Source organism: Uloborus diversus, chromosome 5 (assembly GCF_026930045.1).
Source record: "Uloborus diversus isolate 005 chromosome 5, Udiv.v.3.1, whole genome shotgun sequence".
NCBI classification, from domain to species: domain Eukaryota; kingdom Metazoa; phylum Arthropoda; class Arachnida; order Araneae; family Uloboridae; genus Uloborus; species Uloborus diversus.
This window is the reverse complement of record NC_072735.1, coordinates 5,167,053-5,188,402: the sequence shown is the minus strand read 5'-3', so window position 1 is coordinate 5,188,402 and position 21,350 is coordinate 5,167,053. Positions and strand designations below refer to the sequence as shown.

Sequence of the window (21,350 nt, the reverse complement as noted above, 5' to 3'; positions counted from 1 at the left end):
AGTTATATTTTGCATTTATTGTTCGCTATGAGGAATATAATGTTTTAGTACGCTAAAAAATTATGTAACTCCTAGGAAGTAAGCAAAGATAATCGTACTTAACAGTCACGCATCTATAGCTGTAAAAAACACAATTCTCTAGCCGTTGCATCCCTATTTCGTACAATATAATACAAGAATGGAAAATGTGCCTCCCCTCACAGAAACAAACTGGTGAATTTTTCAATATCCCAATTTCTCATCTAAACTACAGTGCTGGCCAAATTGCTAGACTTAAGAGTCTTTTTTTTTTTTTTTTGTACACTATTTGCACTAAAATACTATTTATTTTACTGTTAAAGTACAGTGCATACTGTACACTGATTATTACGTTATTTTAGCATAGTTTAATGTTTGCAGGTGGCAGCACTGTCTGCTTTGTTTATGTACTTTGTTTATCTTCCTACCAGGAACATAACCTCAATCAGCTTAAACCGTTCTCTAGTTCTTTTTATTAGGGTGTTCTGTTTTATTTAAAGTTAGTTTTAGGTAATTAGTGAGTATGTGTATGTGAGTATATATGATAGTGAGTTTAAACAATTTTTTACCTCCTTTTTTAAAAAATTAAAAAACGGTGTGAACCTTGTGAAAACTATGCCAAAAAGACTTAAAATGCTCATCAAGAACAAGGGAATGCATACTAAATATATAATTATTTTAATGTTTGTTAATGTGTCTATAGTAATGTAATCAATAAAGAACTTGCTTTTAAAACAGTCTTAGTCTAATAATTTGGCCAGCACTGTAGTTTCAAGAAGTCAAAACTCACATCCAAATGACAATAAGACATATAGAATTGCTTAGGGAACATACTGGCGCTAACTGGGAAGCAAGTTGTAAGTCCCCGAAAAAATATCTTTGTCCCAATTAATTCGATCACTATAGTACATTACCCTTAATAAAACTAAAAAAAATTTGAAGTGAGTGTTATTTAGAAACAGCATGGTTAAATATTTTGCTAACATTTATAAGATTCAAGGTAGTGATAGAAACACTAATAAAATCATTTTAAAAAATATAGATTTTATTTTTACGAGGAAATTAGGTTGAAATAGAATATTCTGATAAACCAACTTTTCTTTTTTATCATTATCACTATCCCAAAAAAGTGTTGCGATTTGTTTTTTGGAGCTGGAGCTAAAATTGTAAATGATGGAATTGCTTTGCATTAACCTCACCAGAAAAAGCACTTCCAACCAATAAAACTCCAAAAGAGAACACAAGCCCTATTGAATCCTTATTTGCCGTTGACACTTGTACGAATGATAAATAGAATGCAAATGATAATAAATTTGCAATCTCTGAAAAAAGGTACAGTTTAACAATTACAGCGCTAAACATTGATCTTTAATATTCAGTAAATTACCGCCCAATAGCCAGGGCCAAAGCAGAAATACATGAAATACACCGCCTTTTTCAGTCATTTCCAGCCGAGGACTGCAGTTTCGTGCTTATTAGCACTCATGAGCCCGGCATAGGAAAGTGACTGAGCTGAAGATGGAAAACCTCTTAAGGAAGCCAAAAGAGTCTGGTCTGCGCTAATTCAATAATAGATACCAGTTTGTTTGGCACTCTTGGCTTCCTTAAGGGGTTTTCCATCTCCAGCTCAGTCACTTTCCTATGCCGGGCTGATGAGTGCTAATAAGCACGAACCTGCAGTCCTCGGCGGGAAATGACTGAGCTGGCGGTGTATTTCATGTATTGATCTTTAAGTTTCGTAATTGAAGGAAAAACTTGTAACTTACGCCAGTATTCAAGAAAAATAGTTTATACAATATTAGTAATTATATTTCTTAAAAAATAAAACCTTCACTTTGTACTCATATCGTTATTATACGCAGATGTAACAAAATGTGCATTACTAGCGAGAAATTTATGTTACAAGCATACAGAAATTACTGTAAATATATAAAATTAGGGGGAAATATTAAATTATTCTAGAAAAGCCACTGTGGTATTCAATAGCACTATCTAAGCATAACATCAATCATTTAACTTTTTTTTCTGGGAAGCAGAAATTACATTACCTCCGAAAATAGTTTTCAAGTTTAAACAAATGTTTATTTTCTCACCATTCACAACTAGTTGAGTGGTCATATTCGCAGACGTAGCAATATTAGTAGCTACGCAAGTGTATTGTCCTCTGTCACTGGATTTGATTCGACGGAATACAACAACGGAGGAATCTTCAAGCAGTTGAATGGATGTTTTTCCTGATGCTGAGAATGGGGTTCCGTTTTTTAACCACTTGAACCTGATTGGAGGGTCGCCTGTGGTTACGCTGCAGATGATTTTCGCACGCTCTCCCTGATTTGCAGTAATGGTATCGGGAAAGTATTGAGCATCTATAACTGGCGCAACTGAAAAATATAATGCAAATAATGTGTTAGTACTTCCGCATAACTAATGCAACTCAAAAAATAATGCAAATAATGTGTTAGTACTTACGCATAACTAATGCAACTGAAAAAATAATGCAAATAATGTGTTAGTACTTACGCATAACTAATGCAACTGAAAATATACTGCAAATAATGTGTTAGTACTTACGCATAACTAATGCAACTTAAAAAATATTATTAATGTGTATGTGTTTGTAGGCATGTGTGTTTGCGTCTGTGTGCTGGCATAAGTGTGTGGGTAGTTGTGTGTATGAATGTGCGTGGGGGGATATGTGTATGTGTGTGTAGGCATATGTGTTTGTGTCTGTGTCCAGGTATGAATGTGTGGACAGTTGTGTGTTTATATGTGGGTGTCTGTATGTATGCGTGTGTGTATGTGTTTGTATGTGTGTTTGTGTATGTGTGTATGCGTTTGTGTGTGTGTGTGTGTGTGTGTAGTTGTGTATGTATGCGCGTGTGTGTAGGACATGGATGCGACCTGGAGACAGCTTTCGCTATAGGAGCAGCATCGTGAGGAGCCCGTCGACGGTGATGGTACGGAGGGTGGCGGTGGGAAAAATCAAAGGAACGTCAAAAACAGTCAAGTGAGAACAATAAGCAATCGTGATTGCTCAAAAAACAAATACACTTTGCATTAATTGAAATGTAATGTTACTTAAAATACGATCAAAGTCTAGTTAAAACATTATGTTGCATAAAATTATATTTTAGTGAAAACGTAATGAGAAATAAATGAAACTTTGTGATACAGATTTGAATTCAATGCACATAATTAACATTTGAAAATATTTCTGAACAATGAGACACGGGTTTAAAACCACAACAAATTGATATTTCATAGAAAAAAAGGCTAGTGGTAAGCAAAGGCCTACAACTGCAACTGAGCTTTCAAGTTCAGTGCTTCCTGTTTTCAGCTAAAAATTATGCGCATTGCTATATTTAATTAAAATTTAATGCTGAATAAAATGCATTAAACAAATCGTATTGTATAAATACTTTTTAACGAAAAAATGGTTGAGTTCGTTAATAATATTTTTTACAACACATACACAACAAATAACAAAAACATTAATATTTATTTAATTTTCCTCTTTGAAATATATATCTGATTTCTCCTCTTGTGTGTGTCTAAAAATAAACCTTAATTCAAACAAATCCTCCATCCTCATATTCGAAACAAATATGCAATCCTGATAACAAATGACTGTGTCATCGCTCGGCTGATAACATTTTGGATAGTTACTGGGAATATACAACCAATGCGAATGAAAACGTGGAGGGGCTTAAACTGTTTTGGTCACGCACATAGCAAGTGGCGATTTATGGCAACAAGCGGTAACAGATGAAGTTGCTTTAATAAAGTTTTGTTTTCAACTGATGGTATTCGTTGTCAGCAGCTAGCAAAGAAAGAATAGTTGGAAAGGATATTGGTAATGTGACATTGGTTATTTTTGTAATCTATGCTTTTCAAGTAGACTGTGAAAGTTGTTCCAGGAAAAATATTAAAATATAAATCTAAAAATAGATTGCAAATTAATTTTATGTAAGTATTTTTGCGTTGTATTGTTTTTTGAGTTTTTTTGATAATTCGAATAAAAAAGAAGACAACTAAGTATTGCTAAAACATTTTCGATTGAGTTTTTTTAGTTTCTTTGTAAGTAATGGATTTTATTTCTGTATAGAGTATTATCAGTACTTGTTCCGAACAAAACACATCACAATGTTTCTGATCTTCTTTTTTAATGCTATGTACAAAGTAGAATTACATATTTTGACTTTTTTTTTTGTCTAACCCCCTCGAAAAGCAACTTTCTGTAAGTGAAGTAAGACGGAGTAATCATTCTTTAAACTCAATTTAAATTAATAATTTTCTTGTGTACATATTAGTGTTTCTATTTCCTCAGTCCAGATCCCGAATCCTGCGGAATCCCACATAATACATAGAGGGATTATTTCCAATTCCGCAAAGATTTACATGCAATCGTTTTCCAATTTTTGCCGTCCATAAGAGGACTATTTTTACAAGCATCATCTGAAGTTTTAATCATCTGGTTTAATTCACCTTCCTGCAAGAAAAATTTCATATCTCATATAATGAACGTTATATTTACCATCTAAGAAAACAACAGAAATTGAGTGCATTTTTCTGAGAATGAAGTGGTATTTTTGAGGTTTCAGTGTTAGGCGTTCAGTAATTGGGACAAAATTGGGCTTTAGAAGAAATTGAGAAACTGTATTACAGAGTGTAAAATCGGATGGAATAGCCTGAATGCAATGTTTGAACGCGTTTGTAAACAATTTCGCGGAATCCCGCAGGATTAGCTCCTTACAACCCCGAAAGCTCGCAGGACTGAGACTGGCGCGGATTGGAAACACTAGTATATATAAAGTAAGAAACAGCAACGTCAAAAAAGCACAAATTGCCGATTACAGCAGACACGTGTTTCGGCGTTATAGGGAACGCCTTTTTCAATGCAAAAAGTAATGAGCTTATGGATGAAAAGACATCCGACAAAAGCCAAGAGCAGATAAGCCTGCAGCTTAAAAGATAAAAATAGCGGATTAAACAAACATCAATGAGAAAATTATAAAACGATAAGAACCAATAGAAATGCAAGCAAAGGCCAAGAGCTTTTTCTAAGGTACAATAAACCCAGAAAGAAAGAATTCAATTGGACAAAGATTAAGCCAAATCTCAAGCAAAAAGAAAAAGAAAAAGCAAATAACCATGAAACTCAAGAAAGGAAAAGCTGAATGGAAAGAAAAAAATAAAAATAAACAGAAATAAAAATTTTCGTGAAAAAAGGGGGGGGGGGATGTCAACCAAGACAGAAAGGTAAAAATAAACAAAGCAAGATAGAGAAAAATTAATGGGAAAAAATATGTAAAATAGAAAAATTGGATGGGGAAGGGAATAGTATTAAAGATATAGGAGCCAAATATTGGAAAAATATGGAGCTGCTTTAAGATCATTAACTAAGTCAGAACTGTTCCTCAAAATAGTTTCTTACTTTACTGTTCAGTACAAAGGTATTTATTTAACCTAGTATATATGTCTCGAAAAACTTTCCAAAAGCTTCCGATAGGCCAGTGGTGCTTCTACAGTCCAACATCGCATGCTTTAACCGGTATAACTGCTTTACTGAAAAATAACAGTGATCGTCTTGTCAGGATATATACCTGGCACTACGTAAAGACTGACCTTTGCTGTACTTTCATATATACCTTTTCCAAAATGTATACCGAAGAGTAGACCAATATTTTTTAAAAATATATTTAATATTCGAATTATCATTTTTTATTTTATTTGAATTTTAGCCATATTTTACCAATGTGTATTCGGTGGTCTTCTTTCATGATTTTTTAAAGATACTTTTACGACAGTGTAGGCCAGCAAGTTTTTTTTTTTTCAAAACGTGTTAAATTAGATAGAAGTTTTGTTTTTAATTCTTGAAGTTTGGGAAATAGTGTATGTTGAATTGGGCTTTCGATCGTGTTGTTACTTTAAGTAGATTAAAACGACATTCGTAAAAATGAATTGAAGGAAAATGCATTAAATTTAATTGTGAACACAGCACACAAATACTTCAAGCTTACCATCAAATATAAATTTAATTACTTACTCAAAATTTGGCTAATATATATATTTTTTAATCTGGTAAAACTTAAGCAACAAAAATAAAGTTCAAAAAACTCCGAAAGGGAGCTTATGAAAAGTGTTTAATAAAAATAATTAGAAATATTAAAATAGCAGTTTTTCAAATACAATACAAAAATATTCTCTAGAGTTAAAACCGAAATTGACAAAAATAAATAAATAAATAAATAAATAAAAAATAATTTTGACATCTTGAATTCAAATTATGTTTTTCGCAATCACGAGTGTACGTGCATGTAGGCGTGGGTTTATGTCTGTGTGCAGGCATGTGTGTGTATGTATGTACGCATGTGTTTATGTGTAGGTGTGTGCATGTACGCGTGTGTGTATGTGTAGGTGTGTGTATGTACGCGTGTGTGTATATGTGTGTGTATGTGTAGGTGTGTATATGTACGCGTGTGTGTATATGTGTGTGTATGTGTAGGTGTGTGTATGTACGCGCGTGTGTATATGTGTATGTATCTGTATGCGTGTTTGTGTAGGATATAGTCGCAACCTGGAGATAGTATTCGCTGAAGCATCAGCACCGGAAGGTTCCGGTCGACGGTGAAGGTGCAGAGGAAGGCGCGTGGAAAATAAAATCATAGAAACATCAAAACCGTCAAGTGAGAACAATAAGCAATCGTGATTGCTCAAAAAAAAAAAAAAAAAGACTTCGAATAATTTTGAAAGAAAGAAAAAATCACCCATCTTTAGCAGCCGATGGGAATTTTAATTTTCCATGTGAGATTTTGTCGTGTGTTATTCAAAGTAATTTATTAAATATTCCACACATTAGTTGAAAAGTAGCACTCATAAATTTCACTGGCATCACGTAAAATTAATTCGCATTTAGAATGCATGCTTAGTGGTTTTGTACTCTCCACTTACCAACGACTGATACAAATGTCGATCCGGATGCTGTAACGCCTTCAACATCTTTCACAACACACGTATATTCGCCTTCGTCGGCTGCTTTTTGAACGTCATTCATCACTAAAGATTTTGAATTGTTTATCCGGTGTCTTCGGTCCAGGGGTAAAATGATCCCTCCTGAAATTAAACAGAAATCCTTCATTTTCCATAAATTATAATGTGCTACTGTCAGTTAAGAGTACAAGGGTAAAAAAAAAAGATAACGGCTCCGTCGTTATATAGTGTAGACTGGGGCACGTTTACAAGGAGTTTTTTTTTAATGAATTTTCTAAATTTTATGTTTAAAGCTAGAAAATTTTAGGCATAGTGGTTTTATGAAGCAGTTAATTAAGTCAAAATTGGTATATTCGGTTGTTGCTCAGTTTGTGTTTTTAACCGTTATTTATTTATTTATTTATTTTTTTTTTTTTTTTGAGTCCAAGTCGCTTGCGCAGACGTGCCACGGTCAGAGGTTACGTTTACGCATATTTATTTTGAAACTTAACGTGATTGTGTTAGTGTTTTGAACATGTCTTACCGTCGTTAAAATAACGAAAATTTATTACAGACTGAATAGTGTATAAGGTAAAAGCTGAACAGGCGTGAAGACTGCACTACCATAGATTGTAAGCTATACGATACGAATTTGTAACTCAATTAAAACTTAAAAGGTGATTTTCAAAACTAAATAGCCTGAATATACTAAAGGTTTTGAGACAGTATTTTCAAGCACGTTTTGTGAGACACAGTAAAAAAAACGTGCAAAAATATTTAATAACATTTCAGTTCATACAAAAGCAGTTCGCAAAAAAAAAAAAGGATAAAATTCTGCCAGTTTTTATATATTTGATTTTTTTTTAAACTAAGTATTATTTATTCACAATAAGCTTCAAAACGTTCAACTCAAAATTAAAATTTACTCGACTTGGTAGAAAACAGATTTTTTTTTTCTGCATGCTAGACCTAAGCTCGACTGATGCTCAAACACTTGTGAGGATATTTGCTAGGGAGCATATATCCTCACAATAATATATATATATATATATATATATATATATATATATATATATATATATATATATATATATATATATATATATATATATATATATATATATATATATATAAATTACAAGACTATTTACGGATAATCCAAAAAGTATTCTATTTTTTTTTCAAACTGACTTAACGTCTTTAAATTTTGGGTAAAAAAAATATTCTGCTTCAGAAAAATGTATTGTAAGAGGTTTTCACGAGAGGGCGTTCATGACGCGCAGCATTGACATTTTTTAGAAATTGCGTTAAGGAGCGTTTTCCTCTTTTTTCTTAGTGTGTGTGTGTGGTGGGGGGGGGGGGGGGGGGTATTCCACAGCATTTAAGGGATGTGCCATCGCTCTTGCTAAAAAATTGCTTGGATCAATAGCAATGCACGGCTGAAGATGATTAAAAAAATGTAGGGAAAACTGAAAAGATACGATGGAAATGACATAATTATCGCAAAAGCAAATTTAAATATGCTGCTTAACTAACTCAAGCAGATAGACGTATTACTCTTAACAAGAAGTACAATGCTTTTACGCACTTATTAAGTTTTGCGCAAAGATAAAAGGTTACTAGCATAAAATGCCATAAAGTTTAGACTCAGTATGATCCTAAACACTGGCTGCTAAATTTGAGGCAGCACTGGGAAATAGTTCAAAAGCTCTTAGAAGTATTCTGGGAGTGCCGCAGACTTATACATATTTTAACAATGAAAGACTACTTACGGTTATGGGGCTTAAGATTTTGAGACTTGAATAAAATTGACTCATTTTTAACACCAAGAGTCAATTATTACCCTACAGTCGAATCACGACTTACGCGAGGGATGCGTTCCAAGACTCCTCGCGTAAGTCGAAATTTCGTGTTGTGGAAAAATATATGCATACAATTTTTTTAAAGCATACCAAATACTTTTAGACACTTAAATACACCCCTCAAACAGCTCTAAAGCATTCCTTAACCATACACTACAGTTTCTTGCTTAAGGAACTGAACTTTTACTGTATTTAAAAAAAATAACAAACTGTTATTCAACATGAAATACTTTATGGTGCACAAAATGAATGAAACTAAGTTCTGAACTTTTAAGGATATCTTTTCGTTTTGACTTTTAATTGTACGTATGGAAGAGTCACTCAGACTGATTGTCCTGCTACCGTTGACGTTTTGTAGTTGTTCCAGCATATCGAGAATCTTAGCCTTTAAAAAAAATATCGGAAACTTTCTTTTTTTTTTCCTCCATCTTCACAAACTTTAGATAAAGGTGACAATAAAGTGCCATTATATTTCATCAAATTTTATGTTTAGAATGAAAAGAATAAATAAATGAAAGATGCTAGATAGTTATTTGATGCACTAGACTAGTTTGGTGTAAGAACTTTGGCTGTCAGTGATGCTTAAAGGAATGTAATAACATTAATGAAATCAATATTTAGTAGCCAATAACGAAACTGATACTTCCTTCCAAAAAAGTTCGAGTTGTGGGCGAAAAATTCGCGTTAGCTCTAAAATTCTTGGTTCTTGAAAAATTCGCGTTATAGCCATTTCGCGTAAGTCGAATCGCGTTGTAGCGGGAGTCGACTGTATTTCTTTTAATTTTGTAATATTCAGTACATTTGTTTCGCTGTTTTCCCATTTTTTATCTGAATTAAGTTTAATTGGCTTTTCTGTAGGTATAATCATTGATTCGTTACATATTCTTCTAACATGACATTTATAGCTAATTTATTGCTTAGCTGCTTCGTTTGGACTGGAAAAAATATTAATACGGGTTTTTTTGAGAAATATTTTCCTTACATTGTTTTTCCTTTGAAGGAAGTACTGTAATAAATTTCGTCTCGAAATTGAATTAATACTAGTGGTACCCGCACGACTTTGCCCGTAATAGAAAAATTAAAAGGTCTTTTGGTTCGCCTGTATATTTACAAATAATGTATGGTGAATTTTCTCGCCAATTGGCTTGTACCCATGTTGCGGTTCCACGTTATGATAATGTCGTAATTTACTCCTCCATCTTATAATAATTTTGTCATTAAAATTGGAATAGAAAAAGAACCACATCGAATTTTCGAAAAATCGCTTCGAGGTGCACACTCCCATGCTACAAACTAACTTTGTGCCAAATATCATGAAAATCGGCCGAACGGTCTAGGCGCTATGCGCGTCACAGTGATCCAGACATCGAGACATCCTCCGGAAATCCAGACAGAGAAACTTTAAGCTTTATTATTAGTAAAGAAGATTATAACTTATTTATTTTTTGTTAATTTTTTGTTTTCACTATTTGAACTGTCTATTTTTCAATCTCTTTGTTTTCATTGGATTACTGTACACCCCCAAGCTCATACTTCGTGCAATATTTGGGGCTAAATTACGTTGTTTCTTATGGTTACGGCAGGAGAAAATTTCAAAAACAAAAGGAAATCAAGAACACTTAGTACGAAGAAGAAAAGAAATACAGATAACATTTTTTCCTATAAATATACAGTCCGCATAAAACTCTATTTATGAGATTTCATCAAAAATCATTCATGAAATTTTTCCACTTTTAGTAATTTCCTCTTGGAACTGAATTAACCGTAACTTTATTCGAAGCATCTGCTCCTTTAATTATTCAGCTAGTAATCAGCTTATGTCCGGGTTTTCATAAAAGGCCCATGGGATGAACTTTCAGTTAATTTATTCCTAATGGAGAACGGATAAATCTTCAACGGACGGAGACAGAACGGAAGACGCTGCTTAATTTACGTCCAAAGTTCGAGGAAATTAGATTCCTTTCATTATCATAAAATTATCATAAACTTCTCAAACCGTGGACAGTTAAACAAAACATATCTACTTAGTGTTACAGTTACTTTTTTCCGCAACACAATATTTTTAGAAATACAGATGGTAAATCGTTATTGATTCTTCAAGGAAGATATTTGGTTTTTGCCAATGTGGTACAATTCTATGCGGAAAACATTTCCTTTTTCTCTTGTACTGCAAATGTTTATATTTAGTATATTGCTGTAGTTGGAGGTATTCGGATGAAAGCAAATCTCTCTTTTTGTGTACTCTATGCCTCGACTGAGGAGTTTTTGTTTAAAATTTGAATTTCACATCTCGGCTTTGACACTAGAATTACGGGAGGGGTCATTTTGACCTAAAACAAAATTTTTTGCTAACTCCTCTTCTGTATTTTCATAAAATGCTTAATCCTTCTTTTACTTTTCCTAGCTGTTTAATCAGATAAAATTTTCAAGACAATTTGTTTTTCAAAAAACAAACTGAAGGGGTAGGCCTAAAGGATTGGACAGGTGTCATTTTGATCCTTTTGAGAGGAAAAAAAAGCAGACGCATTTGCTGATGCTGAAACAGAGTAGAAACCAGAAAACGCCTCTTAGAATATAGCTTTGCAAGAACTTGAAGCATTTACCATGTTTTTGTAAATAGAAAAGAAGATGAGCTGCTAGTTTCTGAAAATTCTATAAATAAACTGCATTTATATTAAATATGTTTATTCCTTTTTTTTTTTTACAAAGATACAACATTATGTAGGGAACTATGCAAATTTCATCCAGTTGTCAAAATGACCCCGCAGTATTTCTGGGTACATGAAGACCGCAATAATTGGATTTTGCACATTGTACACTTTTCAAACAATGCAAATTTTCGAGCTTTTTTTTATTCCAGTAAGGTCTTGGTTCAAAAGCGTTGAATGAGGTTTTTTTTTTTTTTTTTTTACTATAGTGATTAAAATTGTTTTTACATTTGGACACACAACATTGCAGTATTTGGAACTCAAAATATTTAATTTAAGATAAATATATAAAATATGTAACGCTTAAAATTTAAAGAAAAACTTTAAAATAAAATATTTTTAAAATGTCGTTTTTTCCTTTTTTCTTAATTTCTAAAGACTATTTCTATTAGCTTGGTGCACGTTAAAAGTATTCTTGATTACAACACTCAAAAATTACAGTTGACTGAAATACCTTTAAATTTAGGTTAAATCTGAGGTTAAATCAATAAAATTATAATTAAAAATTGAGAAAAAAAAACATGGTAAAAGTTATTCATACAAAGCTGATGCACACCGCCTATTTCTCATTTTTAAATTTAAATTTGATTGGAAGCTTTAGAATCAGCCTAAATATGAAAATAGCAAGATAAACTACAATGTTTGAGCGTTCTAACCAGGCAATCGTATACATATTTTATTTCATAAGTTTTAGCGTGAACCAAACTTGTAGAAATAATCTTTAGAATTAAAATAAATAATACATATTTTTTTAAAAATACAAGTTTTAATTTGCACTGTTTGATATTAAATGTGCATGTAAAGTATGAGAATGTACCGGTGAAATACAAAGTTGTATAAGCATAAAAGTTAAGGGTAATTTAAACACCCGGCATTATAAAAAATTCTAATTAGTTGCGTAATATTAATTCTCAATTGTATCTTGATATTTTTTTTACTCAACTTAAATTCAATGTGTTAAAAAAATATATATATAAATAAGTAAAACGGATCATCAAAAGGCGGATACAGGACTATTACCGGCAAGAAAACTTCTTACAGCGGAGATAATAGAAAAATTTATAAGAAACAAGTTAATATTTTCTAACATTTGAGATTGATGCAAGAGTAACAAACCTATAAAATTGACGTTTTCAGGAAATTTCAACTGCACTTCTTATTCAGTTTTAGTAAAAAACAAGATTTTAGTATGCATCAGTATCATTTTCATAAGTTAAGTCTTTGTTTAACTGATTTGAGCTATTTATATAATGTTAACTATTTTTTAACAAGTTACATGTAAAGTAAATCATTTAATTGTAAATCACCAGGGCTTCATCAAAATCTTTGTGCATTTTAGTATTACGCATGCTATTTTATCCTATTACTAGTGTTACCCGCACGGCTTTGCCCGTAGTTGAAAATTAAAAGGTCATTCGGTTCGCCTGTATATTTAAAAATAATGGATGACGAATTGACAATGTTCATTCGCTCTCCCATTCCACGTCATGATAATTTCGTAATTTACTCGTCCATCTTATGATAATTTTGTTCTTAAAATTGGAATAGAAAAAGAACCACATCGAATTTTTGAAAAATCGCTTCGAGGTGCACACCCCCATGCTACAACTAACTTTGTGCCAAATTTCATGAAAATCGGCCGAACGGTCTAGGCGCTATGCGCGTCACAGAGATCCTGACAGATTGAGATTCTGACAGACAGCGACACTTTCAGCTTCATTATTAGAAAAGAAGATATACAAGTAGTAATTGTTAAAAGTGTATTAATAAATGTAAGAGAATTGCATGAGCTCGCTGATAAAGTACGAAAATAAGAAAATGAAGCTCACAAAAATCAAAAGAAAAACATAAATTCTTTAGCATTAAATTGATTAGTGAAATTTTAATTTAGGTATATCAAAATATTGCATTTTTAATGGAAACATTTCAGTTAAGTTTACTTGAAGTTGAAAAGTTACCTTTCTGCCAGGTAATGCTTTTGATCGGATAGCCCCCATAAGGGCAATTCAAAACTACTTCCTGACCGGATATTGCGGATATGTTCGGAAAAGGCCGCACAAAAGGAGCCCCATACACGTTCAGTCTTGCTGCGTGCCACACGGCACCGACGTCATTGCTGACGTCACACCGGTAGACTCCGCTGTCCTCCACTCTGGCATCCGTAATATTGAGGTAGCTGGTGACGTGGCCTTGTGGGGTGGCGAAGTCCCCGGTTTTGGTTCTGGAACTCAAGGATGGAGTGATAAGAGTGTCGTACAGTGTCCATACCACCCGAGGCACGAAATTTCCGGCGGATACGCACTTTAAACTCACGAATTCACCAGAATGGACAGTTGTATCTGGAAATGCTGACAGCAAGTAAGGTGGGACGTCTAAAAAGAGAAAAGTTTTCGTGCTTATTATGTCAGATCATTGTTTTTTGTTGAAACATGTGCTATACTTTTGAAGAAGCGTTTGATAAAATGAAGGAATAAAGATTTTGAATGAAAATGAAAATTAAGAAGCTTTATTTTTTCGATGGTACATTGACAGTAAGTTTGTACAGACAGTAAGTTCATGATTGTGGAACCTGAAGTTTTTACTAATAGAATAAATAGATATGTATTTATTTAGTTCAACCTGTGGACGATGAAAGTGAAATTAAAAATTTAATACAGACTTTGAATGAAAAAATATACTATCAATGTTAATGCATGTTGGGAATAAATTAATGATTTGCGTTAAATACAAGTTACAAATCAAGTATTAATTTAAAAACAAAAAAAGGCATTTTTTGGCTTAAAGTTCCAAAAACATTATAAAGGGCGTCTAGAAAATGTACTGATACTCAAAATATGAAAAAGAAAAAAACAGTATTATCTCTGAAACAAAGAAAAACAAAACTGAAGAAATTGTAACGCTGCAAAAAACAGATAATATTACAATACAGATGGGATGCACTATTTTTTAAACTGCAATGAAAAAAGAAAGTGAACTAGAAAACTCAAACAATAATTAAATTACAGAAAAAAGTGACAATTACTTGGAATTGTAACAGTAGAATAGTAAAAAAAGCTCAAGCTCGTTTAAAAACTTAACAGAAGGACACTTTTATCCAAGTAAAATATTAAAAAATTGTGTGAGAGCAGAGAAAATCCTTTCAACTATAAATATGAGTGAGTATATTTGTACTCATAACTTATCAACTAATTACCCATTAAATTTAACTTCAGAAAAAGCACACACTCACACATATGAACAAATAAATAACCAAACAAATTAATATAAATCAATAAATAAATAGATAAATTTATATCTTTGCATAAGGAAAGCACATGAGCAAATAAACAGATGAATAAATAAATGAATAGGTAGATATGTAGAGCAACTGAAAAATATGCCAAGAAAAAAAGAAAAAAAAATGATGCAAAAAAAAAGATAAACTAGTAAATAAATAAGTAAAGAAATATATAGATAAATTGACAGACGGACAGTAGAGAAACCTATAAACAAACAAACAAATAAATAAATGAAATAAAACAACACAAATAAAAAACGAAAAGAAAAATAAATGACGCAAAAAAAGATAAATTAGTAAATAAATAAGAAAAGAAATACATAGAGATGGACAGTAGAGAAACATATAAACAAACAAACAAATAAATAAATGAAATAAAACAACACAAATAAAAAAAGAAAAGTAAAATAAATGACGCAAAAAAAGATAAATTAGTAAATAAATAAGAAAAGAAATACATAGATAAATTGACAGATGGACAGTAGAGAAACCTATAAACAAACAAATAAATAAATGAAATAAAACAACACAAATAAAAAAAAGAAAAGAAAAATAAATGACGCAAAAAAGATAAATTAGTAAATAAATAAGAAGAGAAATATATAGATAAATTGACAGATGGACAGTGGAGAAACCTATAAAAAAACAAACAAATAAATAAATGAAGCAAAGCAACACAAATAAAAAAGAAAAGGAAAATAAATGACGCAAAAAAAGATAAATTAGTAAATAAATAAGTAAAGAAATATATAGATAAATTGACAGATGGACAGTAGAGAAACCTATAAACAAACAAACAAATAAATAAATGAAATAAAACAACACAAATAAAAAAGAAAAGAAAAATAAAGGACGCAAAAAAAAGATAAATTAGTAAATAAATAAGCAAAGAAACATATAGATAAATTGACAGATAGACATAAGAGAAACCTATAAACAAACAAACAAAGAAATAAATGAAATAAAACAACGCAAATAAAAAAAGAAAAGTGAAATAAATGACGCAAAAAAAAGATAAATTAGTAAATAAATAAGAAAAGAAATACATAGATAAATTGACAGATGGACAGTAGAGAAACCAACAAACAAACAAATAAATAAATAAAATTAACCAACACAAATAAATAAGTACAGAAAACACCAGTTTCACCTCCTATTTTAATCTGGGCTGTGCCTTGAGCTCCGTCCACATCATTATAAGCAAAGCACTGGTACATTCCTTTGTCTTCCCTCCTGACTGAGGTTATATGGAGTACGTCTCTAGAAAGCAGTTGAACTCTTGAGTTAGCTATCAAGTGGCGTTGATCCTTCCGCCACGTTATGGTGTGGATGGGATAACCACTGACTGAGCAGTTGAGGACAGCGGTTTCACCAATGTTCAGTGTCTGTTGCTCGGGGATGACTGTTACTTTAAGAGGCGCTGAAAGGTCATAAAACTGGAATTAGAGGAACCTTTGAACTTCGTATATCAGTAGTTAAAGCTTTGTTTATGTCGGTGAAACATGCTTAATCTACATTATGAAGGCACTGTGAGCATTAGTATACGTATTTTGTTCTTAAACGAGCTGATGTGTGCATCACATGATTTCTTTTTACTCCAATTTAATGTCATTTTCTCATTATTGGCAGTTTTAATATGATTCAATTGTTTACTCTCTAAATATCACCAACAGTGGCCAAATTGAAAGCAGAATAAAAATAAAAATTAGAAAAAATAATTTTAAAAAAAATCGCCAAATTTGTCGCCAAGTTGGCAACAAAACTTGGCGACCAAAAGACTGGCGATATATTGCCAAGTGTCCACCAAATCATAACACCAATTGAGTTTACAGCGAAATTAACAATGATCTCCCCCCAAAAAGGGGCAAAAGACCCCCTTTGGAGCATCCGAATGCAACCAAAAAAGAAGGTGCACAAGTAGACCCTACTAGGAGACTACGTACCAAATTTCAACTTTCTAGAACATTCCGTTCTTGAGTTATGAGACACACATACACACATATGCACATACATACGTACATACAGACGTCACGAGAAAACTCGTTGTAATTAACTCGGGGATCTTCAAAATGGATATTTCGGGTGTCTGTACGTTCCTAGGCACATATCCACATGTGGTCGGGTTGAAAAAAAAAAAACTCAACATTCATTTGGGGGTGAGCAAAATGGAAATTAAGGCCGATTTTTGGGTGAAAATTTTTTCGCGAATACAATGCTTTCTTTTTTGTAAAAGGAAGTAAAAACGATAGTAATGAAATACTTATCGTCTGGTAAAATATTCCAAAAAAAAGTATTATATTTAGTCGAAAACTTTACATTAAAAGGTTAAAAACATTTTGTCATGAAATTATTGAAGGGGCATTCCAAGGTATTTTTGACATTTATGTAGAGTCCGTAACGTGACCTTTTTTGCCATAACTTTTTAATTTACTGTTTGATTAGCATATTATTTTATTTTGATCTTTTCCTACCAACACACCAGCTCAAATTAAAATAATTTGCAAATCAAACGGTAATTTAAAAAGTTATGGCAAAAAAGGTCACGTTACGGACTCTACATAAATGTCAAAAATACCTTGGAATGCCCCTGAAGTAAGATGCAAGGAAAAACTCATGCTACTTCTTTCGTCTTTAGATCGCACATGACTTTCAGGAGCTTAATGGAAGAAGTTAAATTTCAAATAACGTTTTTTATGGATATACGCATAATTTAAATAGTTGCTCTAATATAATGGAAACGTTTAAATTAAATGCCTTTTGTTTAAAATGAACTTTTACGGCTTATAAACGAACTAAAAGCTAAAAGATTGTAATAAAATTCAATTCAACATAGAAAGGATGTTATAAGAAAGCATTGGAGTTTTATTGGAACAAAAATGAAAAATAAGCGCATTTAAAAGGTTTTTTTGTACGTTTAAACTTTTATAATTCCTCCCCACCCCTCTCCATGTTTAGGATGCCAAAGAAAAACTTTTTTTTACTTCCTCTTACAAAAAAGGAAGTATTGTATTTGCGAAAACATTTTCACTCAAAAATCGACATTAATATCTATTGGCGATTTTTTTTTTTTTAAATTTTAAAACTGGTTTTAGTTTTGCCACTGTTGGTGACATTTAGAGAGTAAACTATTGAATCCCATTAAAATTGCCAGCAATGGGGAAATGACATTAAATTGGGGTAAAAGGAAGTCATGCACACACCAGATCGTTTAAATATTAGAAGTCGTTATTCAAAAGTTATCATTTTGCGACGTAGTTTAGTATGCTATCTGCACGTCATAGGGCGTGTGCTTCTGTGCAGAACACTCGATGCGAAGCTGCCGTCGTAAAAGCTCCCTCCAGTGGACTGTCCCGCTGCATTACCAAAAACATAGGATTAAACAATTCGAATCAGTATTATACAGAGTGTCAGAACGTCATCTCATCTCGAAATGATTTTCAAAGCAGAAACATTTTAAGTCCGATTCAAACACGCTACCATGGGAAAAATAGAGCTGCAAATTTTCTGAAATATTTTTACACATAAATTTAATCCTAAGCTAAATCAGCTTACTTTCCATACGATTGCATTTTATTTCTAACAACAACCGACCATTCCAAAAGACGATCAAAAAGTGAATATCCTTTTCACTCCTAATCGCTTTTTTGTTTTGTTTTTGTTTTTCACTGAAAAGGAGTTTTTGTAACCTGCAATTATAATTACTATTTGAAATTTTAACTTATTTTTTAACTTATCGCACAAAAGTAAGCAGTTAATTAAACCTATTTATTTATGAACATTATTTTTAAAAAAAGGCAATAAAATACAATAAAAAAGAAGAACATATGCAAAAAATCTCCAGGAAATTGCAAAAATACTAAACGTATTTCTATTTTTCAGAAATACTATATAATAAGTTGTTTACAGTTATATAGTAAAACATAAGAATATAATTACGTATAAAGAACAAACTAAATTAAATGTGATAAAAACTTTTGCATGGTAGTAATTTCAAATTTTTTTCTATTATATCTGTATCAATATCATTTGATTTAAAAATATAAAAATAAAAAAATAATAAATATTTGTATTAAAAATCACCTGATACTAGAAGTACTGTGTCTGTTCTTTTGTCCCCAATGCCATTTGTTATTATACATTGGTATTTCCCACTGTCAGTTATCAAAACATTTCGAATGTGGAGAGTGCCAGACGTTACTTTGATTCTCATATCCTCCATTACCGGGAAAACACCATTTGAAGTTTCTTTAAGCCACCTGAAATGAAAAAAAAAACATGTCTAAATAACCAGAGAGAAAGACAATGTAATACAATGACTTGCTTAAAAAGTAATATAAGTATGGAGCAAAATCACTTACAGTAAAATTACTTATGAAGGTTTTATCTCCTTATTTCCTAAACAACTGGAATTATAAGTAATTATATTTCATGACAATATTCTTGCAGTTTTGCTGTATACAGTCGAACCTGTTTATCTCCAACCTGCCTATCTCGAAAACCTCTCTGTGTCGAAGTTTTTCATTTCCCCTGCACATAAAGTATTAATTGAATGTTTTCCCTCATGTTTGTCTCGAATGAAATTTTCTGAAAACCTGCGTAACTCGAATTTCGACTAAAGTATCTTTCTTGAATTCCATCCCCAACGATCTTTATTGACTGCAATTTGGAGACAGAAAGCATTTTTCTTAATATTAGCAGTCACATAATCCTCCAGAATTAAAACTTTATGTACAAAAAGCAAGTTTTCCAGCAATTATATCCATTCTGAAACTGAGAGGAAGGGGACATTGTTGATTAGTAAAATTGCTTCCAAAGTTTTACTTTCGAGTCATTGCTCCAATTACTTGTTTTTAGAACTTTTTTCAAAACCTCTGTATCTCGAAACCTCCATATCTCGATTTTTTCTTCTCTCCCGTAAAATTCGAGATAGACAGGTTCGACTGTAACTAAAACCAAACGTTGCTTTTGTGAGCAAGGAATAAGTTAAAATTAGCATACTTTTCGTAATTAATTTGTTCTCCAATGTTAGCCATTTTGTGCAGTCATATTAAATCGATCACAAAAGGCCCGTAAACATCATGGAAGGATTTACTTCTTACATAGCATTTCGAACGCCAAGGGGATTCAGGAGTAGAACAAGTTACTGAACAAGTCTCAGAGATTTTGATTCGCCCAAGGAATGTTTCCAAGGATTTAAAAGTTTTTTTGTAAAACAAAAAGTAAGTGCTTGCCTTGTTTGATTTTTCCAACGTTTTTTTGTTATATTTTATGAAATGCGTTGTTTCATAATGCTTTCAAACAAAATGTTGCGAAGCATTTAAGCGTTCTTTAGGCATTTGTTTTTGTGCGGAACTGAAGTGTGAGAACATCTTTTACTCTGACGACATTTTTTCACCGTACACATATTTAAAAAATGTTAATAATAATAAAAAACCGTGCCAGGAGATACTGCAGCAGGTAATAAATATTTCTTATATCTTAACTTAGTTCTTTCAAAAAATATACACATTGTAATTCAGAAGTAAACTAAAACAATCTAGAAGGTATTTGTCTTTGAAAAAAATCTCATATTTAAGTCGTTTCCACCAAAATTTAAACTATAAAGTTTTAAACTATCTATTTTTAATCAGTCTAATATGTTTTATATATTTTTGAGAGTCCGTTTATCTATTCAGAACATTTACAGAAAATACATTTTTAAAAAGGCATAAAATATGAAAATACATCGCATTTAAATATTTTACTTAAAAAAATGTCTTAGTTTTCAAAATAATCAAGCAATTTTTGATTGAATACTTTTTCTGCTAAAAAAGCATAAAATATGAACGCATGTAGTGTTTAAATAGTTTATTAAAAACTACATCTTTGTTATTCAAAAGAATCATGTAAATATGGCATTTTTTAACTTAATACTTTTCTGCTAAGAGCTTTATAGAATTATTCATGTTATGGAAGAAGATCCAATTAATTCATCTTTCATTCTTTTGTGACATCAGTTTTCCTACAGTAAAGTTATTTTCGACGAAACGGCTCTAAACAGCGAAACAAAAATTGTTATCACATTAAAGAGTGAAGAAATTTATTTTTGGGTATAATTTGCATGTAGATGACATTATCAAGTAAGAAAATATAATGTTTTCATAAAAAAAACTCATTAAGGAGACTTAATCTATAGAAGAGAAAATGAGAGAAGGGATTCAAAGGGAACGAAAATATTTTGCCTCGGCTGTCACCTTTTGTGCTGTTACACTTCGTCTTATGTCTTCAAAAGCCTTATGGAATATCGATTGGGAGGCTAACAAAATTTCACTTTTATCATATAAACTAATGACCAAACGTGTGTTGCTGATAAGACTAATTAAGGATGCTTTATCATTGGATGTTGCAGAATTATTTGGGGGAAAAAAGAAGCTTTCGAAGCCTAATTAAGCTCAAGTGCAGAAATATATGAAATATGTTTGTTAGTTTCGTTAATTTATAGATAGGTAATATTTTAATAGCAAATGTATTTTTTCA

At 31.8% G+C, this 21,350-nt stretch overlaps 1 protein-coding gene across 1 annotated transcript in view; it reads right to left on the bottom strand.

Moving 5' to 3' along the window:
* Nucleotides 1-21,350, bottom strand: part of LOC129222416 (cell adhesion molecule Dscam2-like) — a gene marked incomplete in the record, with an annotated part of 184,272 nt that overhangs the window by 111,314 nt on the left and 51,608 nt on the right. The window contains 5 exon segments of the mRNA XM_054856926.1: nt 2,112-2,399; nt 6,970-7,131; nt 13,516-13,929; nt 15,985-16,254; nt 18,915-19,090. Coding sequence (XP_054712901.1) covers nt 2,112-2,399; nt 6,970-7,131; nt 13,516-13,929; nt 15,985-16,254; nt 18,915-19,090 — 1,310 coding nt within the window.